At 43.0% G+C, this 14,785-nt stretch overlaps 1 protein-coding gene across 6 annotated transcripts in view; it reads left to right on the top strand.

Moving 5' to 3' along the window:
* The first annotated feature begins 3,757 nt into the window (after positions 1-3,757).
* arhgap17a (Rho GTPase activating protein 17a) overlaps positions 3,758-14,785 on the top strand; it is a 169,255-nt gene continuing 158,227 nt past the window's right edge. For 5 of the 6 annotated variants that reach the window (XM_072481116.1, XM_072481111.1, XM_072481114.1 and 2 more), the window contains exon 1: positions 3,758-4,137. In XM_072481116.1, the coding sequence (XP_072337217.1) occupies positions 4,085-4,137 (53 nt within the window). In that variant the 5' untranslated portion in view covers positions 3,758-4,084. Of the gene's footprint in view, positions 4,138-4,320; positions 4,344-14,785 lie in introns of those variants that run through there. The other variant, XM_072481112.1, reaches the window with a different exon arrangement.

Genomic DNA, 14,785 nt, shown 5'->3' with positions numbered 1-14,785 from the left:
TCCAAAAAGATAAAAACAATGATTTTCAGAAGGAATACATTGGAAGAATGAGGATTTAAGTTGATGGTGTCACACTGGAACAAATAGATAAGTCTGCCGAATTAGGACAAATAATAAGATGGTAGATGCAATGCTGAAGGATAGAGATAGCCAGAAGTAATTTCATGATGATGCAGGATGTGTTACAAACCAGAAAACTGAAGTTTGAAACAAGGAAAGACCTGATCCTATCAGGTCACCTTCCTATATGCCTCAGCAACCCAGACAATAAATAAAGATCTGTGGGAGAAAATAAAGGTCATTGAAATGTAAATGCTCAAAGTTTGCTTAAAATTAATATGCTGACCATAAGATGAAAAATGAAATGAAAATCGCTTATTGTCAGAAGTAGGCTTCAATGAAGTTACTGTGAAAAGCCCCTAGTCGCCACATTCCGGCGCCTGTTCGGGGAGGCTGTTACGGGAAGAGGTGCTTGAAATCGCAAAAGCAAAAAAGCTCTGAAAGGTGATATCCAGAAAAAAGATGTCAGTATTTTGGCTATTTGATCTAAGCTGAAAAGCTGAAGAGATCTCTTTTCGAGGGCAAAGAAGAGAGCAGCAGAAAGAGGGGTTAATCTAGGAGTAGTTGGATGACAACGTCACAGAGCGGTTGCATATGAGCTCCAGTGGATGTGCAAGTCAGACAATTGTGACACACATGACAACAAATCACCTGGTAGTAGTAGATACAAGTAGGACAGGACAGGGATCTCAAATTATTCCTCTAAATTCATTGTCCCACCACCAACCCCTTGGTGTTATTTCCAAATTGTACAGGAATGACTGAGATTGCATATCGAGGTCATTTATAAATGCCTGAAACAAGAGTGGCTCTAAAACACACTCTTTGGGCATGTGACTCATATTCTAATTCTACAGCTTTGCTTCAGAAAATCTATTGTTTCTTTCGCTTGGCTGGTTATGAATCAGTGTTCATGTTACTTACACTACCAAGCACAGGCAACAATTAGTAATTTTCATTGGTCGATCAGGCACCCCCCATATAGGTGAAACTGTTTTGATAGAGTTGGGGATGCTTGTACTCTGAACTTTTTTAACTCTATGTGATGCCACTTAGTACCATTAGATGGCAGGAAAGGCAACTGTCAAATTTTAACATATTGATCAATGATAAGTCCTTTGGCATTACAATTTTTATGAATATTTATTTGATGGTTTCCATTTTTCTACATGCTTAAAAATGGTCAAAAAAGTTTGTAAAAATTTCCATTTGCTAAATATTAAGACATAGATCTGCACATACCAACATTCCTACATTCATTGCAGGGACAGCAAGTCATAGAAAATAATCCTGAAAATTGGACTTTGTTGAGCTTTTGGTGCACATGGATTATATTGACGCTGAGGTATGTGAAACATGCTCAGAACCCTTTGAAATAGAATGCTTATAATGGTTAGAAGACACTGGGTGACGACTGGCATGGTTCCTGTGTTATATGTGGTTTAGTTTGTACGTTGTGAGCTTCAAATATTTTAATACAGGTGCTAATGTTGGGAATTGAAGTGAGGGGATCTGCAGTATAGAAAAATGCTACATCCCCATAGGGTAAAATATAGTGCTCTGTCACTTGCATGGTGATCTCTATTTGATTTCTATTGTGAGTGCTGCTATAGCGGGGAAAATTTAAATATCTGCTGATTTTACTTTTTGAGGTTGAAGGATGGGGTAATTCAGCTGCTCATGGTTACTGTGGATGCAGGGTTTGAGTAGTGGAGGCTGATTCATTTGGTGAAGACCTGTCCCTTTCACGTAGACTTACCCTACTCTCCTCAACAATTTTTCATCACCAAGGAATACAGCAGGCCAATCAGTCTCTTTGGATGTATAGCACAATGGATAGAGCACAAGTTCCAGGGAGGAAGGGGATTTCCCTTCCGTGTCCTCTGAGTATCTCAAAGTGCTTCACATATAATAATAAGTTATTTTTCATATGTTTTTGATATGAACCAAACATGACAGCTGAAATATGCCCAATAAATCCTAAAAGCAGCAATGAGGTGAATGACAATGCAGTTTTGTTTTTGGTTGAAGAATGGAAATTGGCCATTTGTGTAAGTCTTTACCAGAATTCCTGGGCTTTTTTTGAAAAAAAGTGTCAATGGATATTTATATTCATCTCAATAGACAGATGGAATCTTGGTTTAATATTTGATTTGAAAGAAGGCATTTTCAGCATGAGGCATGAAGTTGTACACAGAACAATCAATATGCTCAATTCCCAGAATTAGGGCTTGGACTCACAACCTTCATATCACAGAATCCCTACAGTGCAGAAGTTGGCTATTTGATCCATTGGGTCTGCACTGACCCTCCGAAAGAGCACTAGGCCTACTATCCCACCCTATTCCCATAACCCCGTAACCCCACCTAACCTTTGGACACAAATGGGAAATTTAGCGTGGCCAATCCACCTAACCTAAATCTTTAGACTGTGGGAAGAAACCAGAGCACCCAGATAAAACCCACGCAGACACGGGGAGAATGTGTAAACTACACACAGACAGTCAACCAAGGCCAGAATTGAACCAGGATCCCAGGCATTGTGAGGCAGCAGTACTAACCACTGTGCCACTGTGCTGCCTCTTTCTGACTTAACTTGAGAATGCCACCACAAACCAAGATGACACCTAAACTGTGACACTTGCACTGGTTTATCTCCGTCTTGATAATGCACTTGGTTCAAAGCACTGTACTTCATGAGATATTCTGGCCTTGGAGGAAGTACAAAGAAGTGCAACAGAGTTGATAAAATCAGAGTAGGCAACAATGCTATGAGGAAAATCTAAAAATAATGTAGATGTTTACACAGGAAGAAAGGTGTTCTTGTTGTTACATTTAACGTCTTCAAGGGACTAGATACGCTGGATCACGGAGTGATGTTCAAATGTTACACAAAACGATTTCTGACAGGCAAAATGTTTTTATTTGTTCATGGGATGTGGCCATCACTGGCTCGGCCAGTACTTATTGTCCATTCCGAATTGCCCTTAAGATAGTGGTGAGATTACTTCTTGAACCGCTGCAGTCCATGCGATATAGGTATACTCACAATGCCATTAGGAAGGGAGTACCAATATTTTGATCCAGAGACAGTAAAGGAATGGTGATACATTTTCAAGTCAGGATGGTGTATTGAAGTATATCAATGATGAAATGGCAGAACGTCTCTGACCTTTAGAACTAATTGGATGGCTGGAGATGGTTGTTTCTGGCTATATTAATAAACAAATTGACATGTAGCTGAGAGAGAAGGAATGCTCAAAAAACGATGAGGAATTTTTTTTAAAACTCAGGCAATTGCAGCATTTGATTAGTCAGAAGTACAAATTATGTCATTCTGCTTGTGGAATGGACACACCCTTAGTTATTCTTTCGATTTTCACTCTTACTAATCATCCATAATTACACTCCTTGTCACGAGTACAGATTTCACTTTATTTTTGAAAAAATAGTATTTTTAGAAGATGAAAAACATATATGTATTTACACACATACGGAACATTACCTGAACTTCTCCATTCTGCACACTGTTGTGAAAATGTTGACAACTATGGATGTTCTCTTAACTCTGGCAAAATATGGACAGACTAAGGATTTTAATCTCAAGACTTTGATGTTAAAGTGAATGTGCCCTCCTCCTGCCCAGCTTTGTTGTTGTTGTTTACCCGCCCCCCTGGTAACGGAAGTGGGCGGGAGAGGAACTTCCGGCTGGCCCTCAGTCGGGTGGCGTTGTCTCTTTACTGTGAGCGAGTGGGGGAAGTTCAGTTTCGTGCATCGGAGAGAACGAGAGAAAAGCCGCTGAGGGTCACAGTGAAGAGGCGGCAGACGTTCAAAGTTATTCGGCGGATGGGCAGAGGCTGAGTGGGAATCTCCGGATTGAGTTGCTGGCGAGCGCCCGGGTATCCGCGGGACTGACAAGGCAGCCCCACAAACCATGATGTGCAGAGCGGCCTGGACACAAGCTCACTAAAATAAATCACTTTTAAGAATAAACTTAAAAGGAACCAACCAACCAGAAGGAACAATGAAGAAGCAGTTTAATCGGATGCGACAGCTCGCCAACCAGACTGTCGGCAGGCAAGTACCGTCCCGGAACTCCTCACAAGAGGACGGAGCAAGTTTTGGGGGTGCGCTGGAAAGTTGGGTGGGTGTGGTGCTGGTGGAGGTGAAATCTTCTGTCTGGTTTTAGGGGGGAGGAACTCATCGACAAGTTTCAGCTGCTTTGTTTCGTTGATCTCTGCGTTTTCTTGGGAAGGTGCCGGCTGGAATCCAAAGATGTGCAGGTTAGGTGGATTGGCCGTGATCAATGTGCGGAGTTACGGGGAAAAGGGCGGGGTAAGTGGGCCTAGGTAGAGCTCTCTTTCGGAGGGTCGGTGAAGGTTCGATTGGATTCTACTCTCTGGAGTTTTTGTGGTCGCACCCAGGTGGCTTCGTGCATCGGTTTTGATTCTTATCTCAGCTCGAAGTTCCCTTCCGGAGGGTGGGGGCGCAGGGCCTCGGCAGACTTTGGATTTAAAGGATGATGCTTATCTGCTTTCGCGTTTTCCATATATTATGCTGTGGCTTTATGTAAAGCAGTAGGGTGGCGGCAGATCAAATGGTAACTTTTAATGCAAATCCTGCTATTAAGTAAAGTAACTGGTTTGCCACTCGTGTAGCTCAGCCCTGTTGTCTTTTCGTTGAGGTGATTATGCATGTCTGCTAATTAAAACTGTCTCCAGTGTTAATGGGCGCACATTGCTGAGAGTCTCGGATGCTGGAGGTGTACAAAGTGAGGCCGACACTGAGTTGGGCAGCATCACAAAACAATTTTGCAGGAAGTGACTGCGGGGTTGGGTTTGTATCTAGTGGCTCACATGTTGTGGTGCACTTTTTGAGGGAGTGGTTTGTTTCCATTATTCGGATGCTGAAATGTTGGGACTTTGGAATTAAACTTCCGACACGCACCGTTGTGACTCGTAAAGCGCTGACTCGCCTCGGGTGGAAGCAATGATACACGGACCTCTCGCGTGTCGTCCGCGCCCTAAACAGCAGGCCATATCCCTTTTGACCGCAGCCCGCTCTCAGCTCCAGACTCTGAGTGTGTCTGGTCCTGGATTCTGACTCCTTTATAGGAACCCAGCCAGAGTTGGGTACCTTCCTGTTTGTTCAGTCTGAGACCTTCCTGTTTGTTAAGTCTGAGACAGGGTTACCCAAACAACTCATGACTCGCCCCATGTCATTATTGATTTTGCACGGTTTCGGTAACATTTGAGTGTAAGCGATCTACAAAGAAATCCGATTCCTTTCAGTTAACTTGAGGTGAATTTCATTCTAATATAAGATTGAGCTGGAATTTCTCAACAAAACTCATTTATTGCCGTTGGTAGTGGAATGCAAATTGTACAGGGTCGCATGTGCAATACACTACATAACTTCTGTTGCCTTCCAGTTTACGAATCTGAAGGATGAAAATTAAAGGGAAACAAAATGGAGAATTGAGCAGTGCTCCGAAAGCTAGTGATTCAAAACAAACCTGTTGGACTTTAACCTGGTGTTGTAAGACTTCTTACTGTGCTCACCCCAGTCCAACACAGGCATCTCCACATCATGATCCGAGTTAATTTTGTGAATGCGTATTCTTCAGAACTGGGAATTGAAATGCATCATTGGCCTGTATATAGTGTCATTCTGATGTTGTCATGTATGAAGGGGAGGAGAAATAACCGAGTTGTGTAGGGGATAATTGTTTAATCAGAGTTACAAATTGAGAGTTAAAATGAGACTTTAAAATGCCTTGTGTCATGAACCTAAAATTAAGTTGCATCTATTTTGATATGTTTTACAGGAACATTAAAGCATATCGTTACAGAGAATCTGCTTGCAGTAGATTTTTTTTGTAAAAATAATCTCTATTGGTAAAATATCTGAAAGAACATTGCAAACATTTCAAAATGACCATCACAGAGAGTGCTATTCCCGAAAAACATGCTTGTTAGGTGAATTGGACAATTTAAATTCTCCCTCGGTGTACCTGAACAGGCGTGTGGTGACTAGGTTTTTTTTTTGCAGTAACTACATTGCAGTGTTAATGTAAGTCTACTTGTGACACTAATAAAGATTATTATTATAATCGTGTTTTCTACCAAGATTATGGGTGGGTTTTTTTGAGCACCCTGCCACTTGATGTTTCATGGCAGCTGAGGCAGCCTGCCGTTGTCAACGGAGTTTCCCGTTGAATGTATCCCCCCCCAAATGTTGCTGGGAGAGATGCACCTTTGGAGGGACCAAAAGATTCCACCAGCAGAATGGCTGGAGAATTCTGTCCCATGTTGCCGAAGGTAAGAGATGAACAGGATCTGTCTGGAGGAAACCAGTCAATGGGAGCAGATCTGCTCATCGTGGTGTGATTCCAACTGGTTTGCACGTTTGACTCTCAATTTGTCTCAAATGGATTTGTTTCACTTATAATCATGAGTTGTGTGTTGCATAGGTTGACTCTGTAATTTGAGACAAAATCTTGTGTTGGCCATTATTATTTTGTCAGGAAGATTGTCATAATAGTAGCAGCAAAACAGCTATAAACCACAATGTTGGGTGCTTCGTAAAGGATGTGAACTGTGTAAATAGGAGACTTTGGCAACCTGTATTTGATTTTGTATCTGTTCCATAGTCAGATGGACTGGTTTTTATTTTTTGTGACTCTGATTGAGCAACTTAATTAGGCCGGTTTTTCTGCAGCATACTTTTCTGAGCCTTGGCTATAATCACACTGACACACCAATTTGAGGTTGTCTATTGACTTCACCATTACAGCAGAATCATAATATATATAATTTTCAAAAAGGACAAGAGACCTAGAAGCTTGGATCTATATAGGAGAAAAAAGTTATCCATTATCTGTTTAAATACAGACATTTGACCTGATTGAGGGCTGAAAATGTTAGATTGTTCCACCTACCTACATTGGGTTAATATGTATCAACTGCATTAACAGGATGTATTTGGGCACCACTGTACAAAAACGTTTGACATCTCCGATTTTACCCAGATGATTTGGTAATCACTTTGTTGGCCCAACTTCACAAACGTTCTACATGTACCTCATCCAAGAGGTTATGACCCATCATTTTTTAAATTGGGATTGTGAGTGGATATCTGCTAGGATGGGATGTGGCTTGTCCAATACAGAAGTGACTTGTTTGACTGGTACTCTGAAATTAATAGATAGGAAAAAAAATCCTGCTTTTGGGCATTTCTTGTTGATTTTGTCCTGCAGGAGAAACCCTTATGTTTAATATTACTTTCAAAATACTGATGAGAAGTGTTTGAAAAATGACCAAGTACCAGAGAACCACAGAAAGGTAACAGCACAGAAAGAGGCCATTTAGTCCATTGTGTCTGCGCCGGGCAAAACAGAGGGAAGAGAAAACTCACCGCTCATTTTAATCCCACTTTCTAGCACATGGTCTGTAGGCACTTTAGATGCGGATCCAGGTACCTTTTTAAATGAGTTGAATGTTTCAGCCTCCTCCCACCATTTTGGGCAGTGAATGGCGCACACTCACCATCCTCTGGGTGAAAAAGGTTTTCCTCATGCCCCCCCCCCCCCGACCAATCCGTCTATTAATCACCTTAAATATGTGCCCCCTGCTAGTTGATCTCTTAGATAGGGAAAACAGATCTTGCTGGTCTAGGCACCTCATAATTTTGTGCACCTCAATTAGGTCATCTCTCAGCCTCCTTTGATTTAAGGGAAACAACACGAGCCTATCCAACCTTTCCTCATTGCTGCAATTTTCAAGCCCTGGCAATATTCTTGTAAATCTCCTCTGTATCAGGGAAACAACCCCAACCTATCTAACCTTTCCTCATAGCTGCAATTTTCAAACCCTGCAACATTCTTGTAAATCTCCTCTGCACTCTCCAGAGAAATGATGCCCTTCCTGCAATGTGATGAGCAGGACTGTACGCACAATTCCAGCTGTGGTATAGAGTTCCGCATTCACATCCCTGCTTTTGTATTCAGTAACCCGTTCAATGAATGAAGGCATTCCATATGCTTTCTTTACCATCTTATCCACCTGTCCTAACATATGAGGAGCGGTTGGGTCTGTCCTTGTTGGAGTTTGGAAGGGTGAGGGGGGATCTTATTGAAGCTTACAGGGTACTGAGAGGCCTAGATAGGGTAGACGTGGAGAGGATGTCTCCATTAGTAGGAAAAACTAGAACCCGAGGGCATAGCCTCAGATTGAAGGAACGGTCCTTTAAAATAGAGATGAGGAGGAATTTCTTCAGCCAGAGGGTGATGAATCTGTGGAACTCGCTGCGCAGAAGGCTGTGGAGGCCAAATCACTGAGTTTCTTTAAGACAGATATAGATAGGTTCTTGATTAATAAGGGGATCAGGGTTGATGGGGATGTGAAACATATCAGCCATGATTGAATGGCAGAGCAGACTCAAATGGCTGTGTCTTTTGGACTCCTTCAAGGAACTGTGGACATGCACTTCAAGGTCTCTCACTTTCTCAATACCCTACTGTTTATTTAGAATTCCCTTGCTTTGTTTGCCCTCCCTAAATGCATTAACCTTGCAGTTCTCCAATTGAATTCCATTTGCCACTTGCTGCAAGTAGTAGTCAACTAACATCTGAAAAATCCTCAAACTATATTTGTCCATTGTGGCCATATGTCCCACCCGGGACAGGAAGGCGAGGGTATTTGTTCGTGTATCTATACTGTATTTTAAAATCCTGAATCTTCTATTAAAAAGGCTTTGTTTTCAGTCTCTGATGCAAACTCTACCTATGCATAAATGCTCTCTGCCCCTCTGGCTATCATTTCAGACTAAACCAGTAAGTTGCACTTTTATTTACCCCCTGAGCAGAACTTTCAACTGTCATTTATTCTCTGCATCACAAAAGCCGCAGAGGGGAGCCGCGTACCTCCCTATCGGGGACACGCACCACCGACCGGCGACTCCGAGCCGGTGTGTCCCGAGGGTCTTGGCAGCTTGACCACCACGATCGTGCTCACCACCTTTACCTCTGACAATATCTATCTCTCCCTCCTCCCACCTAGCTCTGAAATCCATATCCGTATCATTCCACTTTCGGAATCAATACTGATGCGACTGGAGATTGACTGATGTAATTGTTACAACAATGGAACATCAAGCAATAACTTCCAAATACAGTGATTTTAATTGTGTAACATCGTCTTTCCAAGACACTTCACAGGAGCATTATTAGCATTAATTTCCTGTTCATCAAGCTTCTCTCTCATGGGCAGCTCGGTACACAGTGGTTAGCACAGTTGCTTCACAGCTCCAGGGTCCCATGTTCGATTCCCGGCTTGGGTCACTGTGCAGAGTCTGCATGTTCGCCCGTGTCTGTTTGTGTTTCCTCCGGGTGCTTCAGTTTCCTACCACAGTCCAAAGATGTGCAGGTTAGGTGGATTGGTCATGATAAATTGCCCTTGGTGTCCAAAAAAAAAGGTTAGGTGGGGTTATGGTGGAAATATGCCCTTAAGTGGGGTGCCCTTTCCAAGGGCCGGTGCAGACTTGATGGGCGAATGGCCTCCTTCTGCACTGTAGATTCTACGATTCAATGTTGCATGCCCCATTTAAAGATAAGAAAATAATAAAGAAGCAAATCAAAAAGTCAGAAACACTATAATATGCTGGATGTATTCATTGGTTTCTGTACTGAACTCATCATCTTAATTATCTTCTGTTTGAGCCCAGTGTTTACTAAGCATAAGTTCAAGGGATACAGAGCCACACTTTATATAGTATAATCCTAGAATCCCTACAGTACAGAAGGAGCTATTCGACCCATCGAGTCTGCACCGACACTTGGAAAGAGCACCCTACCTAGGCCCACACCCCCACCCCATCCCAGTAACAAATGTAAGTTCCTTACATTTAGAATCAGATGAATTCATAATGGGCAGCAAAGAGATGGCAGGCCAGGTTGAACAAATACTTTGGATCTGTCTTCACTAATTAAATAACCTCTGGAAATACTAGGGGATAGAGAGTCTAGTATAAAGGAGGAATTGAAAGAAATCCTTATTGTATTGGGAAAATTGATGGGATTAAAACCCGATAAATCCCCAGGGACTGATGCTCTGCATCCCAGAATACTTAGGAAATAATGGACGTATTGATGATCATTTGCCAGCATTCTATAGACTCTGGAAGAGTTCCAGTGGATTGAAGGGTAGCTAATGTAACCCCACTTTTTAAAAAAGGGAGAGAGAAAACAGGAAATTATGGACCGGTTAGCCTGACATCAGTGCAGGGGAAAATGATGGAGTCAATTATTAAGGTTGAAATAACTGAGAATATGGAAAGCGGGGACAGGATTGGTCCAAGTCAGCATGTATTCACTAAAGGGAAATCATGCTTGACAAATCTTTTGGAATTGTTTGAGGATGTGTCCAGTAGAGTGGACCAGTGGATGTTGTATATCGAGACTTTCAAAAGGCTTTTGACAAGGTCCCACACAAGAGTAATGAGCAAAATTAAACCTCCTACTAGTGGGGTACCGTAGGGTTTGGTGCTGGGACTTCAGCTGTTCACAATTGACATTAATAATTTGGGTGAAGGAATTGCATGCAAATTTCATGAATGTCTCCAAATTTGCAAACAACGCTAAGCTGGGTGGCAGTGTGTGCTGTGAGGAGGATGCAGAGAGGCTGCAGGGTGACTTGGACAGGCTGGCTGAGTGGGCAAATACTTGGCAAATGCAATATAATGTGGGTAAGTGTGAAATTATCCACTTTGGTGGCAAAAACAGGAAGGCAGGTTATTATCTGAATGGTGACAGTTTATGAATAGGGGAAGTGCAAACAAGACCTGGGTGTCATGGTGGAACAGTCGCTGAAGGTTGGCGTGCAGGTACAGCAGACGGTGAGGGAAGCTAATGGATTTGAGTATAGGAGTTGGGATGTCTTGCTGCAGTTCGACAGGGCGTTGGTGAGGCCACACCTTGATTATTGTGTGCAGTTTTGATGATCTAGTTTGGGGAAGGACATTCTTGCTATTGAGGGTGTCCAGTGAAGGTTCACCAGACAAATTCCCGGGATGGCAGGACTGATATATGAAGAAAGATTGGATTGACTGGGCTTGTACTTATTGGAGTTTAGAAGAAAGAGACAGGATTTCATAGAAAAGAATAAAATCCTGATGGGACTGACAGGCCAAATGCGGGAAGAATGTTCCTGACGTTGGGGATGTCCAGAACTAGGGGTCACAGCCTAAGAATAATGGGTAAGCCATTCAGGACTGTGATGAGGAAGAACTTCTCTCAGAGAGTTGTGAAATTTTCTCCCACAGAAAGCTGTTGGGGCCAGTTAGTTGGCTATATTCAAGAGGGAGCTGGACGTGGCTCTTGCAGCTATAGGGATCAAGTGGTATGGAGCGAAAGCAGGAGTGGGATACTGATTTTGCATGATCAGCCATGATACTGAATGCTGGTGCAGGCTTGAAGGACTGAATGACCTATGTTTCTATGTAACCCCACCTAACCTTTTGGACACTAAGAGACGATTTAGCATGGCCAATCCACGTACATATCTTTGTACCATGGGGGGAAACTGAAAGACCCGGAGGAAGCCCACACAGACACGGGGAGAAAGTGAAAACTCCACACAGTCACCCGAGGCCAGAATTAAACCTGGCCCCTGGTGCTGTGAGGTAGCAGTGCTAAGCACTGTGCTCCTGATCTTATATTGTAACCTTATTAACCAGTAGATTTTTATACTACTTTGTGTAATATGGCAGTAGATTTTTATGTCTTATAATATGGTAAAGGTTTTGTAAATAGTAAACCTTTCCTGAAGTGTAATTTACTTTCTATAACATTTGCTGATCACATTTTGTTGATTTGCTCAAAGTAAAATAAGAGCAAATCATAAGAAATAGGGATGTACATTTCAAAAATTGTCTAGAATACTGCCACTGAGAACTTTCAAAGGGTTACTGAAAAGAATACCTCTCAAATGACTAGTCAGGAAAATATACCAATGAAAGAGTAGTTGAATACTTTTCGAAAATACATACCTATCTTTTCCTGATGGTTGAAATTTATAATTCGCAAAATAAGGTTGAAAACATATCAACCTCCAATGATTGTATTTCACCAAAATATGTACAAACTTATCCAGTGTTGTCTTCTGTCTTTTCATGCCTCCACTAAAGTTTTTGCTTTTAGGCTTCAACTAGATATTTTGCCTTCCAAGAAGGGGAGAATAAACTTGACAGAAAGTTTAATGTTGGGAGTGGGGAACATTTTAGGAACTCTGAAGCAAGGTCATACGACTCTTTTTTTAAAAAAATATTGTTATTGCAAAATAAATTCACACTAAACAGCAAATACATAAAGGTATAATACCTGAAGAACGCAATCAAGAATTATCAACCCCACTACACCCAACCATTCAAAGATTAATAACCCCCACCAACAGCTGACGGTGCTTAACTCTGAAAAAGGAAATGAATGGCTGCCATTTTGAGAAGAACTCTTCTACTGGATCTCTAATGGTGTACTTGACCATCGCTAAAAATAGGAGCTCCATTAAATCACGAACCAGGTTGAGGCACTGAGCGGAGTAGGAGATCTCCACCCCAACAGAACACTGCGGCTATCAACGAGGCAATGGCGAGAAGATCCGTCTTCATCCCCGTCGGTAGCACCAGCATCTCTGAAATCCCGAAAATAGCCACTAGCAGGCAAGGCTCCAGCTCGATATCAATAATCACTGACATGGTGTTAAAGAAGGAGACCCAGAGATTCCCAAGCTCAGGACACGACCAGAACATGTGGGTATGATTTGTTGACCCCCGAGTACAATGTTCGCATTTATCCTCCATCCCTGAGAAAAAAGACTCATCCTTGTCTTGGTCAGATGCGCACTGTACACCACCTTGAACTAAATCAAGCTGAGTCTAGCATAGGAGGAGATAGGGTTGACCGGGTAAGAGCCTCAATCCACAGCTCCCCCCCCCCCCCCCCCCCCCCCCCCCCCAATCCCCGTCTCCCAATCAAAAATCAGACCCAGCTCATCCTCTTACTTCCTTCTCTCCTCATCCAGTGGAGCCTGCTCGGCTGACAGGATCTGACCACAAATGTCCCAAATCTTTCCCTCGTCCACCTTGGCTAGAGATGTTCAAGAGGGAGGGTGAAGGCGCAAGGGAAATGAAGCGATCTCCTTATGCAAGAAATCACGCACCTGAAAATAATTGAATAAATTAAACCTTGGGGGTTGGAATTTATCCAATCTGCCCTCCACAAATAGATCCCCAAACCTTTCCAGCCCCTCCTCTCCCGACTTGAACTTCGAGGTGGCGGCAAGAGGTTACTACACAAAAGCCCCAACAATGACATGTAGCTGAGCTTAAAATATTGCCTAAACTGCCTCCAAGTCCTCAGTGGATACCATGACTGGACCTGAGCTAGATTTTGCAGGGGAAAATGGAAGCGTGGCAGTTACCAAGGCTCCCCAAGCTAGAATCATTACAAGAACCCACCTCCATTTGCCCCCATAGGAAATTTGAATCTTTGAGCCGCCCCATTATTTTCTCAATATTAGCTGCTCACTTATAAAATAAATTAGGGAAAAGGCCAAGCCACAAGACACTCTCTCCCGCTCTCTCTGAAGAAATGCCCCATGAATCGGGTCTTGCCCACCCAAATGAAGGAAGCTATCATCTTGTTGACTCTAGCAAAGAACAATTTGGGGAGAAAAATGGGGAGACACTGAAAAATAATTAACTTGGAAGAACATTATTTTTTAACGTCTGAACACTGCCCGTCAAACTACAGGTAGAGGTTATCCCACTTCTGTAAATCCGTTCTAATCCCAATAACCAGGCTAGCACTTAATTTATGAAGCGAGGCCCAATCATGGGCCACCCGGATTCCGAGATAACGAAAGCTAAATCTGGCAAGGCGAAAAGGCAACATCCCAAGATGAGCTCCCCTCCCTGCAGAATTCACTGGAAAGTATTCGCTCTCATCCAAATTCGACTTATACCCCCAAGAAGGAATCAACACTCATAAGGAGCTTCATTGTCTCATTCATGGTGTAGACTTTATACATGATATAAAGGAGCAGATAATTTGAATAAAAGGGCACCTTGTGCTCCCTCACCTCCCTGCTTTAACCCCCTTCACCAGGTGGAAGATCTTAACACTATGACCAGTGGTTCAATTGCCAAAGCAAACAAAGGTGGAGACAATGGATAACCCTGTTTCGTGCCTTTATTTAACTGAAAGTAACCTGAGCCCAAGTCATAGAATCATAGAATTTACAGTGCAGATGTAGGCCATTCGGCCCATCGAGTCTGCACCGGCTCTTGGAAAGAGCACCCCATCCAAACCCACACCTCCACCCATCCCTGTAACCCAGTAACCCCACCCAACACTAAGGGCAATTTAGCATGGCCAATCCACCGAACCGGCACATCTTTGGACTGTGGGAGGAAACCGGAGCACTCGGAGAAAGCCCACGCACACACTGGGAGAACGTGCAGACAGTGACCCAAGCCGGGAATCGAACCTGGGACCCTGGCGCTGTGAAGCAATTGTGCTAACCACTATGCTACCGTGCTGCCCATCGTTTTGCCATTCATTCACTGTTTCTGGATCAAAATCCTGGAGTTCCTCACAAAACTGTTGGTGTGCCAATACCAGATGGACTGTAGTGGCTCAAGGAAGCAACTTACAACCCCCCTATCAAGG

Source organism: Scyliorhinus torazame, chromosome 17 (assembly GCF_047496885.1).
Source record: "Scyliorhinus torazame isolate Kashiwa2021f chromosome 17, sScyTor2.1, whole genome shotgun sequence".
Taxonomy (NCBI): Eukaryota; Metazoa; Chordata; class Chondrichthyes; order Carcharhiniformes; family Scyliorhinidae; genus Scyliorhinus; species Scyliorhinus torazame.
The sequence above is the reverse complement of the archived record's forward strand: the minus strand, read 5'-3'. Positions and strand labels throughout refer to the sequence as shown.